At 39.5% G+C, this 17,994-nt stretch overlaps 1 protein-coding gene across 1 annotated transcript in view; it reads left to right on the top strand.

The window, feature by feature from the left end:
- The window catches only part of CDH13 (cadherin 13), a 967,094-nt gene that overhangs the window by 194,049 nt on the left and 755,051 nt on the right, over positions 1–17,994 (top strand). The window contains exon 2 of the mRNA XM_039888803.1: positions 15,676–15,787. Within this exon, the coding sequence (XP_039744737.1) occupies positions 15,676–15,787 (112 nt within the window). The remainder of the gene's footprint in view (positions 1–15,675; positions 15,788–17,994) is intronic.

Raw genomic sequence — 17,994 nt, 5'->3', positions numbered from 1 at the left:
TAAAAATATTGAACTTGCAGAAAATTTACCCATGAAGAGGCTGAATGCCTCTGAGCTTTTCAAATCTCCCATCCTTCTACAACCGCACTTTCTCTGCAGGAGCCTAATTCATGGAAGGCTGCTTAAGAAGCTCGAGATTTTGTTCACAGTCAAAGTAATTGTGGGGTGCCTCTGTTTTCAGCATTCTGGTCTAGATTCTCCTAGTAGTTCTCCAGTTTTGTGATTTATGTCACAGGTAAGCAGTGTGTTGAGCAGCTTCCTTGGCCTCTCCAGGTCCACTCTTTACACTTCCCTACCTTGCCTTCTGTCCTATATGGAGTTCCCCAGCCCTCTGGCTTTCAGTGGGCTTAGTCCAGGTGTCTACAAACTTTTTCTTAAAGGGTCAAATAACACATATTTTAGATTTTGCAGGCCATATGATCTCATTCACAACCACTCAACTCAGCCATTGCAGCGTGAAAACAGACATAGACAATAAGTAAATCAATGATCATGGCTGTGTTCCAATAAAACTTTATTTACAAAAACAGGCAGCGATCTGGAGTTGGCCTATGGGCAATGATTTAGCCAATGGGGGACTAGGATAAGAGAAAAGGAGGAGAGTATGTTTCTGTAGGATGCTGTGTTCCTCCATTAGGGATCAAGGCTCCTCTCAGGGAGCCCCCTCCATGCAGCTCTCTTCGTCAGGTCTCCTCTCCTGGACCTTCAGTTCTTAGATGAGATAAAGGTGTCCCACAGTTACTGTATGTTTCCCTGTGTCCCTTCTCCCCAACCCTGCCCATACTTTTACTAGTTCCTGTTTCTTCTCAGATGGCTCAGTCTGAATGTGCCATCAATTCTCTTTTGGGGTTAGGGTACCTGAGGCTGAGGAGTTTCCTAGGATATGCAAGTTTAGGAGCTAAAAAGCCCTGACAGTTCCAAGAAAACCAAGGCAGTTGGTCACCCTAACTGGGACCCAGGTATTACCCGCCCCCCACCCTGCTTAACCCCTTTCCCACTGTCTTAGTTGTAGTTGCCAGAACTTCCCACTTGGATGCTGGCCTTGCTGGCCACCTAATAGATAGATGGCCTCATCAGGTATCATAACGTATACCTGTCTGCTCTAGCTTACTCATCCTTAGAACAAAGTAGCTGATGTCTGAGTATCTAAAAAGACTTTAGTGTAGTCTCCCAGATAAGTGTTGAAGCCCTTTACATGATCATATTTTGCACTGTATAATTTTTGATGATTGCTTTTCCTCCAAATAATACTATGGGTGAGATATACTATTTTTCCCTAAGAAGAGTCAGACTTACTTTGAAAGAGCAGTAGGATTAACAGAAACTTTGATGATTGCATTAATCCAGCTTGAATTGAAAATATCCCAAGGACTGACTCATGAAATTTCAGGTAATTGAGCTTGCGGACTGAAGTAGACATGAGAAAAAATATATATAATGTTCTTTTCAAACTATTTCGGCTCAGTTGTTTTCTTTCTTCTTAGCTTAAACCCTGCTTCATAGAGGGAAGAGACTAGTTATCCACACCTAAATTTAATGCAGTAATGATAATAGAGGGATGTTGTGACTTAATATATTTTTATTTCAATATATATTTTTTGTTTGTCTTCAGTGAGAAACAGGTTGTAGAGGCTTCTTGCCTATTGTAGGGATTAGGGAGGAGGGTGATCCTTTGACACTGCCATGAAGTTGATGGAAAGGATGTCCTCAGTGTTTGGAGACCAGCAATAAGCCACTTTTATTACCTTAAAATGTCTGTGCCTTTGAACAAGCAGGCCAACTAGAAGGCTCTGATGCTCTGAAAAAATATGAACTTGAGTAATGGAGCAGGCTGACTCAGCTCCTCAGAATCTAGAAGATAGTAAATAGGGAAGCAGTTTTAAGAGCCAAATACTGGAGAATTTTTGTGGTGGTGGTTATTTCACTGCAACAGAGACAACTTCTCTGCAACCCATTCAAGGGAAGCTTTCTCTAGGAATATTAGATAAAGAATGGAAACTCAGGTGCTTGGGGTAGCCAAGAAGGTAATGTAAAAGAATGAAGAGGTCTGGGTGTAAGAAAAGTCTGTATAAAGATGATTACAAACTAAAAACCACTTTCAAGTTTAATTTAGGAAACCAACACAACTGTGCTAATAAAAGGCAAATGGTACTCGTTGTTGGGGAGTACCATTTGAGAGGGGAGTACCAATAGAGAGGGGCATAGACTGTAGACAGGTTATCTGGGGATGAAGCTCTGCCCATTGGGAGCATATTCTTATCATCTGTGGAGTGTTTCCCTGTTTGACTCCAGTGCCAATGCTATTTCAAATCTAGGTATTTAGTAAAAATACTTGGTATTTAAATGTTAGCAATTAATCCACAAACTGAAGGTCATCTAACAGATAATAGTGGCCATATGGGGCCTGTTGGCCATCACAGTCTGCACCCTCTGTTAAAACATGTTTGTCCTAAAAACAAAGTCTGTAGCTGGTGTTTGGCTGTCGAAAGAGACTCTAGTGTGGCTGTCGTGTCTGTGTTCTGAACATTACTGTGGTACTACAGACAAACTTTCAAGGTCAAGTTGATTATCCTCCAGCTTAACAAAGCAGCAGCTCCCTAATTATTCCAGAAGGCAGGATTATCTCTGATCATTTGAGTTAGGACTCTGGATAAAACATCAAAAGTAACATTTAAATAACACACAGTCACAAATCAAGGATTCATTTCATTTTCTTTTACTAAAAACCAAATTATGGTGGGCCGTTTTGCTCCATTAGTAAGGGTTTTCCAGGCTATTTTAACTCATATGTAGTGTAACCCCATCCTTGATTACAAAATGTCACTTTGGGGAGGGAAGCTCTTCTTGGTGTCATGGTGTTTCATGTTCATAAAAGCCCTGCAAAAATCCAGGGAAGTTTTTGGCCTAAACAACCAGAATTAGGAACTGGCATGCCTAGTCCTGCGCTGGAGCTGCTTAGCTCATTGGTTTCTCTCATTGGTTTCTCTAGTGACCTTATTCCTACCTTGCAACGTTGAGTTAATTGTGTCTCCAGTTTTCAATTTCTACTAGATTATTTACTCTAGTAAATAATTGTATTTTAAAGGTAGGTGTTTACATATCAGCCTTTCCTATTGTGCTCTGTGTTCCTAAAGGGGTCTTGTCTTACTAATTTTTGTATATCTTGGCACTTACACATAGTAGGCATTTCATAAATGTTGCTTACAGCAATGAATGAGTCCTTCAGAATATGATTGATTGGCATGTAAAGAGCAGTTATTGCAATTCTGTCTGATTCAAGCAAACAAGAATTTGGAGAAATTTTTATCTAAACTGTACATCAGGCAGTTAGGTTTTAAAGAAAAGATGCAAATTTTTACACTCTGCCCTGGGGGAAGATATGTGGTATTCTGCTTAACATAATCAATTCCTTGACTTCAACACAGATTTTTGTTGGGTTTATTCTTTTCTTCTGGAACTTTCAAAAAGAGAACCTTTAACAGAAAAAAATAATTTAACAAGATAGACATTTAGTTCAATAGAAGAATTTTCCTGGTGTGAAAAAATAAATTACAAAGGGACTTCGCCTCTGAAAGATAATTAATAAAAACCTTCTGGTGTGATGACAAATCTGACATCTTGTCTAATGTCTAGCAGAGAAGAAAGTGTTGAGAGTTGCACAGTTAGAATAAAATGTTCCACTTCACAGCAAGGCCAGCCAGGATCTGATAATTATTTCTAAGCAAGAAAAGGTCATAGTTAGTCGTTAAATTGACACAACATGAGGACTGTATATGTAACTATTGACCATCTGTGGAGTCTTCTTTTAGATTTCCTGATTTCACAGGAAATATTCCCAGAAATGTAGGTGATTATGAAATGACACCCTCTTGGACATTTGGTTTTGTTTGTTTGGTTGGTTTTTATTTCAGCTTTATTGAGGTATAGTCAACAAATAAAATTGTAATATTTTTAAAGTGTATATCGTGGTGACCTGACACACATGTATACTTTGAAAGGATTTCCCCCCATCTAGTCATCTAGTTAATTAACACATCTATTAACCTCACATACCTATCCCTTCCTTTATTTTTATTTTTATCTTTTTGGTGAGAACAAATGAGTTATATCATCACAGCAAACCTCAACTGTACAACAGAGTGTTATCAACCATAGTCACCATGCTTTACATCAGATCCTCAGACCTTATTCATCTTATAGCTGAAAGTGTGTCTCCTTTTACCAGCCTCTCCATATTTCCCCCGCCCCCAGCCCCTGACAACCACTTTCTACTCTTTGTTTTATGAGCTTGGCTTTTTTTTTTTTTTATATTCCACACGTAAATGATACTATGCAATATTTGTCTTTCTCTGACTGGCTTATTTCACTTAAAATAACACCCTCAAGGTCCATCCATGTTGTTGCAATGGCTGAATAATAGTTAATTATATACACGCACGCACGCACACACACACACACATACATACATACATACATACATACATACATCTGAGTGGCACAGGAATGTCTCTCAGAGGAGTCCATCTAGAATAAAACTGTTGAGGTATTTAGCTAGCTGCCGCTTCCCAGCATCGAGGGCAGCGCTGAGGGCTGGACCCGGCGTATTAGGTCCTCTGCTTTCCCCCATGCTGCTTGCCCTCGCATTAACTCGGCTCCTAAAGGATAAGAACAAACCCCAGAGCAGAATGTGAAAAGACTGAAGACAGTCTGTGGGGCAAGTCTGAGATGTTAGGGAACTGTTTACTGCAGCAGTGGCTGAGATGGGAAGCTGGCCGAGGTAATGGACTCAGGCACCAATCTTCTAGTGGGCTGAATCTTCAAACCTCAGACCCAGTCATTTAGTAAATCTCCCACCCATGGATTTAGAGTTTTATGTGCAGACCAGACAAGTCTTCAAGTGCCTGGCACACAGTAGGTATTTAATATTTGCTCAGTTAAACTTCCTGGAACTGCTAAGGCTCATCCAAGTGTGTTTCATATAGGGATTTCTTTGCTTGACTTTAGAGAAGGTTTTATCTGGCATTTGGCACCACTAATGTAATTATTATTTCACAGGTACATGTAAACATCACCAATTCTAGGGCAAGTAGAGCCACTAGTTTCTACTAAGGGCCAGCTATCCAATTCTTTTTTATTGGATTAACTAAAATTCTTACAAAATTGTATTTTAAAATTTACCGATTGAATCTAGTGGATTAATCCTGGAATATTAATAGTAAAGAGTTAGTTCCATTTAGACAAAAGTTATGATTTCCTTGACTAAATTATTTTTGGCTCTGTTTAGCCAGACTCAGGGAGGACATGCCTGGTCAAGTCAATCCTATTTTGAGATGACAAAACACTTTCAAATAATCTTGAAAACAACCCAGAGCTCGTTATCCCTGCCAAATTGCTCCCTGTTTCTTCAACTGGCATGCCTTGGTGTTTGCACTTACCAAACCCCTGCATGGAACATCCTTTCTTGTACTTTGTCACTTGAAAAATGTAAGTCATCTTTACAATATGGCCTCATCAGTGACAAGGTCCCAGTTCCTCATCCAAAGAGTATGTGTTTCCTTCTTCTGTATTTCCATAACATTTTACATATACTCCTCCATATTAATATAAATAATAATAGCAATTGGTAGCATATAGTACTAATTATGAGACAATTCCTGTCTTAAACCTTTTGATTTATGTTAACTTATTGAACCTCACAACCAATGAGGGTAGATACAGTTATTGGCTGTATTGGCTGTAGTGTACAAATGAGGAAACTAAGGCACAGAGAAGTTAAGTAATGTGCCCAGAGTTGCACAGCAACTAAGTGGCAAAATTGAGATTTGAACCCAGGTAGTCTAGCTTGAGACTCTTTACATATTTAGGAGGGGTCTGTGTGTGTGTGTGTGTGTGTGTGTGTGTGTGTGTGTGTGTGTGTGTGTATTTCCTTTTCCAGCTTCTAGAGGCCTCTTGCATTCTTGGGGGGCAGCTCCTTCCTATACCCTCAAAGCCAGCAATGGCAGGTTGAGTCTTTCTCACACCAGATCACTGAGACCTGGCTTTAATTATAACATCTTCCTCTAACTCTTTAACTCTTTCTTCCATTTCCAAGGATCCTTATGATTATGTCTAAATAATTCAGGATAATCACTTTATTTTAAGCTCAGTGGATTTCAACCTTAATTCTTCTTTGTCATGTAATCTGACTTAGTTTCTGGGATTAGGCTGAGGACACCTTTGGAAGATCATTATTTTGCTTCTTCCCTTTTAATAATTTGAGGAAAAGTTATGAGTAGCATTTCATTTCATATGAGGTCTATAATGTTGGCCTCAAATCATGTATGAAGGCTACATCAGGACTCACCAAACTGGAAGTATTCTCCTCCTTTATTTTCCCAAGAATCACGAAATTATTTCAAAGTGTCTTTATCATTAATGGCCAAGAAGGTGGCAGGTGTTTTGTGTTCCTGGGGCTGTAAAACACCAGGAACATTTTAAGGAGGTCCAATTTGGTGGGAGTGTGGATAACATGAGCTGACACTCACAGTGAGGGTATCAGTGTGCACCTCTGTGTGTGTGCACATGTGTACGTGAGTGGACATTGGTGTGCATGTGCATGTCTTTGAAGTACCTCTTTTCTCCATGCTTTCTCTGTAGACATTGTGCCTTTATAAACACTTCCAGGACTCTGGAGTTTTAATATCTGGCAGGATAAAGAATCAAGCAAAATACACTGCTGTAACATTTTTATATCCTGCAAGTCAGAGATTGTAGTCTTTCTTCCTTGCCAATCTAAGCCGCTTCAAACTGATTACAATAGACCAACTTTGACAAGAGTAAAATAGAGATGTTTTGTGGCAGGGATAAAGTAACTGTCCATCCATGCTAATAGCAAAAAGTGAATGACAGAAAAACCACAAGGGGCCAGGAGACACCAGTGAGTTTGTTTGGAAAATACCATTTTGGAGTTGGCTTAAGAGAGGATGAGATCTGAGATCATTATCTGTGGCAAGACTTTTCTTATTTATGGCTGCTTGAATGTAGTTGTGTTAAGTTTTTCTTCAGTTCAGATATTTCTCCCTGGCCTGTGGGATGTATCTGCGAAGCTGTGGTGGTATAGAAGAACCTCTGCCTCTATTCTTTTCATGTTGAGTATCTAGCCAGCCAGGCAAGGTGCTGTAACAAACCACTCTAGGTCTTGGGGACTGCACATGGCACGTGGAGCTTTATTGTTGGACACTTGTCCTCTAGGCAGTGACTGATGTCTGGCCTCTTTCTATTGAGTGACTCTGTCATCTTGGAAGTCCTTCTTTTCCATTTTCATTAATAGGGAATAGAGGGAATTTCAGGTGTCAGGCCTAGAAGTGGTGAAAATCCTTTCACCCGCCTTCTGTCGGCCAGTGCTTAGTCATGTGGCCAAAATTACTGCTTCAGAGCACATGGCTATGGCAGCTGTTATGACAAGTAACTAGAGACATATAACAAGGAGAGTTCTTTGCTCAAAGAGCCTATTTCCAAAGTCTAAAACAGGGCTGCAAACTCAAATGCCTAGAGGGCCAGACAAGTGTATAATTGAGTCAATGAGTGGGAGCAATAACATAGAGAGTAGAGCAGACAAGGACAACTTGGAGAAGTGTACTCTATATAACATGATAATTTAACTTTTATGACAGATTGCTCTAGCTAAATTAACCACCTCTGCTGGCCACATCCATCCCATGTGCTGCCAGTTGGCAACCTGCAGTCTGAGACAGAAAAAAAACATCATTTTTTTCTGGAAGCAAACTTCAGAGCTGGCTATGTTCTTGAATCAGTACCTGTCAGGATAAACATAAACCTTTTCTTTTTAAAAGAGAAAGCTCTGAAGAGTTGCAGAAAAAAAAAAAAAAAAAAAGGGAGTTAAGAAGAGAAGCAGGTATAAGGAGCCTGATGTAAGGATTTGCTATTTTTATGTAAGTTTAAGGCAGTGATTCTTACACAGAGGACAGAGCTCTGAGCTGCCATTTTAAAGGATGCACATGGCATCCTGCACAGGCAACATAACTCAGCTCACAACAGGCACTGATGTTCTTATTGTGCAGTTGACCCTGAGATGCAAATTCCCTCCTGATCTTCTACCTGATTTGGGTCCCTGCTGTTTCCCTTTGAGTATTTCTGAGCACAGTCTACCACTGAATAGTTTTATAGTAGCAACAAAAGTAATATTTTGATGATATTTTTAAATGTCCGCTCTGGGGAATGTCAGTGAATCATGTATATTGATTTAAACAGTTATATATAGGAACACTACTACTACTAATGATAATAATAATATCAAACATTCACTAATTATTATATGCCCGGTACTTTGTGAGACTCTTTACAATAATTAGCTCACTTAATTCTTATAATAACCTGCAAGATACTATTATTCTCATTTTCCATCTGAGGAAACTGAGACACAGAGGGTTATTTACTCAAGGTTACAGCTGCTAGAGTGGGAGTCATACAGAACCAATGTGTCTCAGTCCTGTGCTTATCGTTTGTCTGAACATAAATTTGCTTTCATAAGCAGGCTGATTATAATTTTCAAGTAATAGAAATCCTTTGGTGATCGTAAAATTTGATCTTTGCTGAGCTTTCACAGGTGTATTGGTTGCCTATTATTTACGAGGTACAAGAAAATGCATAAATGCACAAAAGAACCTTGTAGGAAGATCATTATTGTCATGGCATTAAAGACAAATTTGGAATGTTACTCATAGCATATATTCTGGAAATGTTAAAGAGGGTTTGGGGAAAAGTATGTCCAGGTAGTATATTTATAAGAGTGACATCTGACGATGCTGGAAAAGGGGCTTGCTTAGTTTTGCAGTGATGTCCAAGTACTCATCTTTAAACCAGTGAGGGATGCTTTTTCATATCCCACCACTAAATTTAGTGCTATTAAATTTGAAGATTGGGTATCTATGACAAATCACGTGCAGATACGATTTGAAATCTGCTAAAAAGTCAAGGGACAATAGCTGTAACCAGAACATTGTACAACTACTGCCTAATCAGACATTCGGTTTCTGGGAAGCCCTAAATTAGTCTGGATTCTTTTTTAAATGCAATTTTGTCAATTCAGAGATGTGTTACATGAAACCCACAGAGGCATAAAGGAATCCCTGTGAAAGCAAAGTGTGTATCAGTTAAAAAGACAAGTCTATATTCCTCTCCATTTACCCAGCTAACTCTGACCCATCTTTGAGATGGAAACAGAAGTGTCTTTCTGTGGTTTTGCTTCCCCTGATTCCCCCTGTATGATGAAATTAGCCACCTTTTCCCTCAGCTTTTACATGCTCCAGAAGAGACTTATAATTTCTTTTCAAGTTAAAATTTAATTTTAATCAATTAATTAAGTTATGATTTGTTAATGTCTCTCACCTTTTCTAGTCCACATTAACAGTTAATACTTATTGACTTATTCTGTGCAGCACTATTCTGTTTTATATGCATCATCCCATTGACTCTGCCCAACCCTTCTCAATACACATCTTATTTTCCATATTTTTCTAGACAAGAAAACTGAAACATAGAGCGGCCGTGAGAAATGCCAAATCTTACAGTCAGTAAAGGACCGAGCCAAAATCTGAACCAAGTAAAGTGACTCTGGAGTTCATGCCTTTAATTACTGCATTATTGTGCTTCTCTATAAGCTCCAGGACAACATCTAGCTAAGGGCTCACTGAATTCCAGGAGTTTAATTAAAGTGTTTGGGAATAGTGAATAAATGAATGCAGGGAGGAGTGAGTGAATTAATTATGTGACTAGTTCTTACCTCAATAAGTCATACCTGGCCCAGGAGAGTTGCATGTTTTTATATTATAAAGCAATTAATCTGAATTTTTACTAGTAGATGGAGTGACCCAAGAATTTGCAAAAGCAAAGCAGGAGCCTCTGGGAGTCTTCCCACTATGACCACTATCCTTGAGGGTCAGCAGTTAGAAAGGTTTATTTTTCTTTTATGGCTTCAGAGGAATCTTGAGTAGAGCATGCCAGGGTATTAGGACAGAGAGTGAGCTGCAGAGAGACAAAAATGGGGGACTCGACTCACCCATATTCTCAATCAGCTCTGGCTTCTTATACTCGGGATTCCTGGAGAAACATCATCTCCCATCGTTTCTGTGGAATGACTGGTTTACTGGTCTGGGATTCGAAGGCAGAATTAGCTGTTTATAAGGTTAACGTATAATTGTAGGCACAGGGCGCCTGGATGCAACCTTTGCCCATTTGCTGTTTAACTGAGTTAATTTTGGCCAGTTACAGATTTTCTGCTTGCAAAATTGCCGGCAAATTATTCTGAGTCTTGAATCTGCATTCTGTGTGTGTGCAACTTGGGATGTCAGCGCTATGATTCCCTCAGAAGTGATCTAACCACAGCCTGCTTGCAAAGCAGGGAAAAGTTTTACGAGCAGAACTGCTCAGATACTGGACTGTAGTGTAGCATCCTTTCTTTTTTGATTTTAGAAAGATGATGTTGGTCAGGGTGATGACCTTCCCATTTCAATTTCTCTGATGTTTCTCAGGCTGGCCACACTGTGAAGCTCCAGAGATTGATTCTTGTTCTCATTCCTTGAGGTTCAGTGCATTTCAGAGGGCTGGTATTTAGAAAGAAGCTTTGGTTCCATGGATTTCAACCTTTTGTACACTCCTTTGAGTTTGCTGGTGGAAATGATATGAGTTTCCTCAACAACCTGTGTACAGTGGTTAAGAGTTTGTGTACTGGCATCAAAGTTTGGTTTCTCAAGAAGCAAATACCAAATCAAGGATTTAAGTGTGAGTGGTTTTATTTGGAGGGTAATATCAGAAAAATACCAACATGGGGTGAGGAAATGAGCCAAGGAAGAGAAGGAAGTTAATGGAAGATGAGTTATCAAGTCAGATACCACTGGGGGTAACTGGAGCTCAAGTCCAAGTGGAAACAAAGACAGAACACTTGCCTCCGAGTTATCTTACCTGAGCAGTGAGGAAGCTGGGGTATTTGTGTACCAGTTCTCATCAGTTATGGTCACGGGCTGCCCTTGTGGATGTGAATTGCCAAACACCGTTTGCTGGCACCATGCTCATATAAAGCAGCCTCCCACAGGTCACAGAGAAATATCTCAGGCAAAATAATGCAAAGTCCTGCCCCACATGGGAGGCCTAAGAGGTATGAGATGGGCTCTGATAGTGGACTCTGAAACCTGGATTCAAATCCTGGCCCCACCAACTTAACTGTATAATCTTGGGCAAACATGTTAGCCTCTCCAGAATGTCAGGCCCCTTGTCTGTAAAATGTATCTTATAATATAATAAATATGTCACAGAGCTGTTGTGAAGATTAAAGGAGATAATGCATATAACAAACTTAACACAGTGCTGGCCATATAGTAAAGGATGAAATATGTTAGCAGTCACATTTAAAAATTTTTTTTTCAGTTACAGTTGACATACAATATTATATTAGTTTTTGGTGTAGAACATAGTGATTAGACATTTATATAACTTACAAAGTGATCATCCCAATAAATCTAGTACCCATCTGACACCATACATAGTTATTACAATACTACTGACTGTATTTCTTAGGCTATACTTTACTTCCCCAAGACTATTTTGTAACTACCAATTTATACTTCTTAATCCCTTCTCCTTTTCACCCATCCCTCCAACTCCCCTTCCATCTGGCAATCATGAAAATGTTTTCTGCATCTGTGAGTTTGTTTCTGTTTTGTTTGTTTATTTTTTAGATTCCACTTATAAGTGAAATTATACAGTATTTGTCTTTCTCTATCTGATTTATTTCACTTAGCATAATGCCCTCCAGGTCCATCCATGTTGTTGCAGATGGCAAGATTTCATTCTATTTTATGACTGATTATTATTTCATTGTATATATGTTCTACTTCTTTATCCATTCACCTATTGATGAACACTTAGGTTGTTTCCATATCTTGGCTATCATAAATAATGCTGCAATGAATATATGGATGCATATTTTCAAATTAGTGGTTCAAATTTGGATTTCCAGAACTGGAATTGCTAGGTCCTTCTTTGTCTCTTGTTATAGCTTTTAGTGTATTTTTTTCTGGTATAAGTATTGTTCTCCCAGCTAATTTTGGTTTATTTGTTTCCATTTTCATGAAATATCCTTTCCCATCCCTTTATTTACAGTCTATGTGTCTTTCGATCTGAAGTGAGTCTTCTGTAGGCAGCATATATAAGAGTTTTGTTTTCTTACCCATTTGGCCACCCAATCTTTTGATTGGAACATTTAATCTATTTACATTGAAAGTAATTGTTGCTAGATATGTAGTTATTGCCATTTTATTATTCATATTTTTATATATATTTTTCCCTTCTTAAAGAAATCCCTTTAACATTTCTTGTAATATTGGTTTGGTGATGATGAAGGTGACAAACTCCTTTAGCTTTTTCTTGTCTGGTAAGGTCTTTATCTATCCTTCAGTTCTAAATGATAGCTTTGCTAGGTAATCTTAGTTGTAGGTCCTTGCTTTTCATCACTTTGAATATTTCATGCCAATCCCTACTGGCTTGCAAAGTTTCTATTGAGAAATTAGCTAAGAGACTTGTGGGAGCTCCCTTGTAGGTAACTAACTGCTTTTCTCTTGCTACTTTTAAGATTCTCTCTTTGTCTTTAACCTTTGGCATTTTAATTATGACATGTCTTGGTGTGGGCCTCCTTGGGCTCATCTTGTTTGGGACTCTGCACTTCCTGGGCTTGTATGTCTCTTTCCTTCACCAGGTTAGGGAAGTTTTCCATCATTATTTCTTGAAATAGGTTTTCAATTCTTTGCTCTCTCTCTCTTCTCCTGGTATTCCTATGATGCAAATGTTGGTGCACTTGATGTTGTTCCAGAGGTTGCTTAAACTATTCTCATTTTGGGGGGGGATTTTTTTTTGATTGGGTGTTTTCTCTATCTTATCTTCCAAACCACTGATTCAATCTTCTGCTTCATCTAATCTTCTGTTGGTTCCCTCTAATGTATTCTTTGTTTTAATTACTGTATTCATTTCTGACTGGTTCTTTTTATGTTTTCTATTCCCACTTTTATATTTCCTATCTCTTTGTTGACATTCTCACTGAGATCATGGAGCATCTTTAAAACCAGTGTTTTGAACTCTGCATCTGGTAGATTGCTTGTCTTCACTTTGTTTAGTTCTTTTTCTGGAGCTTTGTTCTGTTCTTTCATGTGGGATATGTTTCTTTGTCTCTCCATTCTGGTTGCCTCCCTGTGTTTGTTTCTATGTATTAGGTAGGGCAACTATGTCTCCCTGTCTTAGTAGAGTGGCCTTATGTAGTAGATGTCCTGTAGGGCCCAGTGATATAGTATCCCTGATCACCTGAACCACATGCTCCAGGTGTGTCCCTTGTGTGGACCACACGTGCCCTCCTGCTGTAGCTGAGCCTCGGTTACTGTTTGCACATCAGTGGGAGGGATTCACTCTCAGAATGATTGGTTGTGAGGACTCGCTATGACTACAGTGGAGGAGCTATTGTGTAGGGGCTGACCCTATGGAGCAGGAGTCACTTTAGCAGGACTTTGGTGCCTGCCCAGTTTGTCCTTTGGGTGCGTTGTCTGCAGGAGTTTGCTGGGTGGTGCTCTGGCATGGCCCAAAGCTGGCCACTAGGTATGCCAGCCCTAGAGCCTCCTGGGAGGAGTCCCGTCACAAGCTAATATGAGCTGTCACCTGTGCCCTGCCTGGAGCCACCTGGCATGGGCCTCGAAGCAATCTGCAGATAGCCATTACCCTTAAAGAGCTTGGAGGTGCATGGGAGGGGCCAAGCCATGAACTGAAGCCAGCTGCCAGGAGTGCTGGGCTTAGGGCTACTCAGCAAGAGGTATGGAACATGCCAAGACCAGGTGCTGCTTGTTTGGGGTTTGTGGACCTCTGAGAGATTTTAGGAAAGTTTGCAACATGAGCCAAGACAGGCTGTTTGTATGAAAAAACCACCGTAAGCAGTTTGGGTGGGCCCGCAGGTTGGAAGGGGCGGGGTCTCAGGGAATCAGCAGGGCGGAGCAAACGGTCTTAGCCTCCTTGATGGAGACTCAGATATGGCGGCAGCCTGCATCTGCATGCTGGATTGGGGAGGGCTCAACAAAAGAACAAGAGATTAAATCCGCATTTCTATCTGGGAGGAAGCTGCCCCTTCAGCCCTCACCCTAAAGCCAGACAATTCAATTCCTCCCTGTATGTCCCTGATCCCTTTTGAGTTGCTGCCCCAGCACCAGAGTTCAGAGTAAGTGAGTCTGTCAGCGAATAAGTTTGTGCGTGAGCCCCTTAAGAAGAATGTCTGCGACTCCAGCTGCCCTGTGCTCACTCACCCACAATCTCTGCTGGTTTTCACAGCCAGAAGTTGTGGGGACTTTTCTTCCTGGCACTGGAACCCTGGGTTGTGGTTGGGATCCCTTGCTTCTCAGGGGGCACCTCCACAGCCAAGTTATCCCTCCCAATTTTTAACCGCCACATGTGGATGTGGAAACAACCTGTTTTGCATCTCCACCTCTCCTAAGTCTCAAGGTGGCCTCTTCTGTATATCCTTAGTTATAGGACTTCCGTTTAGCTGGACTTTAGGAGATTCTCAGTGATGGTTGTTCTGTAGTTTAGTTGTAAGTCCAATATGGTCATGAGAGTAGGCAAGCACAGTGTCTTCCTACTCCACCATTTTGACCAGAAAATTAGCAGTCATATTTTAAGTATATGGAGCATATTCCCTGTGCCAGTATATGTGGTAATGCTTGGTATAAGAGGTGAGGAGAGAGAGGCAATTCCTGTATTCACAGGACTTTTGCTTTTTTCCTACTAAACCTACAACTATTTCTTACCTTTTAAAATTACCCCTTATCCAAGACTATGTCACATATTTTTATGTTCCAAAACATATAACCTAAATTTTTGACCCTTGGATGCAGTGTCCCAAGGATTTGCAAAGACAAAGCCGATCCTTTGGAAGCAATTATAAATTTTAAGCTTTTAGTAGCAAATTTACAAAAATAAAAAGAGAGTGGTGAAATTACTTTTAATAACCTATCAATGTAGTCTAATCTGTAAAGTATTAGCATTTTAATGTGTAATCCATATACAAATTATTAGTTTTTTAAAAAAATTTTTTCGTATTTAGTCTTCAAAACCCAACATATATTTTATACTGACAGTTTCAGCCCAACTGCTTTTTAAGGGCTCAGTAGCCAGGTGTGGCTCATGGCCAACGTATTGGACTGTGAAGGTCCAGTGGGCCCTAGATGCCTTTTAAAAGTAACTTCTAATGGAGTAGTTCCATTGTTCTCTTCGTAGATAATAATGCTCCTTTGCATCTATGAAAGCGAAATTGGTTTTAGCTCAGAGATCATATGAAACTGACAGTTTCTATAATGAAATCTCACACATGGAAACCATAGTGAGATTCTTAGCAGGTGTAAAAAATCTGACAAAGTTATTTCTTTAACTGAAAGTTAATGGAAACTGCCACAGCTGTTCCCATTTGCACATTTGCCAAATCTCATTGCCAAAACAAAATTGTTGGCAACCACAGGAGAAGTGCAACTTACCTCTTCATTTGGGAAATGAAATTAAAACCTCAGCTCATTTCTAAAACTCACAGATTTGGTAAAAGTTAGCAGGCAAACACACAAGCCAGTGTTAAAATATTGATGGCTTTGGTTTTCTCAGGTGCTGCTGCTAACATCTGCAGAAGATTTGGACTGCGTTCCTGGATTTCAGCAGAAAGTATTCCGTATCAATCAACCAGCTGAATTCATTGAGGACCAGAAGATTCTAAACCGTAAGTAATGTCACTTAATAATGCTTTTGGTCTATCCTCATATTTCAATTTACCAATGTCTATTAATATGTCTCAAGAAGTGGTATTCCCTAAACTGTTTTCTGATCATTATTCTTATTCGGGTTGATTGAGAATGGAAGGCCTTGAATTAGGGCCTTGCCATCTTAGAGGTGAATAGAGTAGAGTGTGTCTCTTTTTAGTATTTTACCATCGGTGAGGATTTCCTGACTGCTCCCAGAAACGAGGACCACTAGCTCCCAATGTGAGGACTGCTCTGTGCAAAGAAAATAAGATCCATTTCTCCTGGGCTGATCCCTGAGAGCAAAGCCATTGCCTTCTTGTGGATCGCTGTCCTCCTGTAGTTTGTCATATAAAGCATTAGATCAAAATTATGGTGAGAGCAGGGTGTTGGCTTCTGGGAATTTTTAGGCATAGGAATTCAAAACTCTTCTTTTTCAGGCTAATAAGATGGTTTTCAGAAAAATTCAAAATCTCTACTAGCTATTCTGTGGATTAAATGCAAATCTCCCCAAATTCCAATTAATTTCATTAAAATATGCTCCCCTCAAACCTGTAGTTATAATCTCTCTTTTTTTTTTAATGCTGATATTATATTGTTTTATCTTTATGAGGACATGGGATACATTACTAAGTGCATAACAAGCATAGTTTTAGAATTTAAAATTGATGATAGACAAATAGCAATTTAATTGTAGGCTCTTGAGTACCATTCTTTACATTTGGGAATGAAGAATATGAAAACGGTAGTTTAATTTAGTCAGCAGATGCTCTGAGGTCCCTTCAGGGAAGATGACTGTACATTTGCCCCTATGGTCTCAGTTTTGCTTTCCAGGCTAGCCCCATTCCTTCATTCTTATACTATGTGGCTGGCATGTTTAAAGAAAAGTTGGGGGCTGGGGAAGGGGAAACAGCCTGCTTGATTGGATTGTCCTGTGAGTCTGGAACACATTTTAAGAGATGAAAGGAACACAATAATGAAGATGCAATGTTAAGCATCAAGGGACCTATCCAAGGTGGAGCCCAGCCACATCTTGATGCAATTAACACCAATGAAATCATTTCGATAATTAGAATCTGTAATGACAAGGTGCAGGACTGGCACAATAAGTGAATTCCAATATGTGATTCTATATTAATTTGATCCCTGAGTGTGACTTCTGGGTCAGGCTATCAGGAACCCTCATTTGTCTTTTGATTCTGCTATTAATCAGAATCAATATGTTTCAGACCGAACTTGGTTTATGAGAGCATTTTTCTGGCTCTCTCATCTGTCTTACTTCTCTCTCTCTCTCTCTCTCTTCCTTTCTATCTCTCTTTCTATCTCCCTCCTTCTCTCTCTCTCCTCTTTTTTTCCAAGTGATTATCTCAGATGGTATCTATATTAACATGCGTGGAAATGTGAAGCCACCCTGACTATGGAAATTAATAGCGTTCGTATGCAAAGCAGGCCCATAAATGTGATTGCTTCTGTAATCTTCACTACACCAAACAGCTTTTAATTCACTGCTGAGAAGCTGGAAACAATCATACTTTGGGGGATCTTTTTAATTTAAACTAGACCATACTATACATTCCAATATCACAGTTGTGTGTGTGTGTGTGTGTGTGTGTGTGTGTGTGTGTGTGTGTGTGTGTGTGAAATCCCCTAAGTAATTAAGTGGGATATGGTTATTGGTTCTGTATAAGTAAATGCTAAATGGAACTGGGTTGATTATCAATGATAGCACATCCAGGAAAAGTCAGTGATATGAGAATTGAGGATATTGAAAAATTTATATGTGAATTTGTACGTAAATTGTTGGATCAGCAAAATCTGACTACCCCCTCTCAGCGAAACCATAGGTCCATATATATTACTAGAGTAAAAAAAAAAAATACAGAGAACAGATCTAGTTAGGTACTTTTGAGTTCATCTCAAAGCAATGAGCATAGGTTATATGATTATAGACCCTGTGAATAAGGTTAATTGTGCCTAAATGAAGAAGAAAGTTTTCAAAAATTTGAAAATGCCTATTGAATATTCTTTGAGAAAAATCTTGATTTCAAGAAGCAGCAATATATTGATTGCTCTACTCTACTTGCAAGAGGAAATTAAAAAATATTGAACAAATTTTCCCCCTAAGCAACTAACAGTTTAAGTGCCTCTCTCTCTCTCCCTCTCTCTCCCTCTCTCTCTCCTTCTCTCC

Source organism: Pteropus medius, unplaced genomic scaffold, assembly GCF_902729225.1.
Source record: "Pteropus medius unplaced genomic scaffold, Ma_sr-lr_union100, whole genome shotgun sequence".
Taxonomy (NCBI): Eukaryota; Metazoa; Chordata; class Mammalia; order Chiroptera; family Pteropodidae; genus Pteropus; species Pteropus medius.
This window is presented reverse-complemented; position numbering and strand designations above follow the sequence as displayed.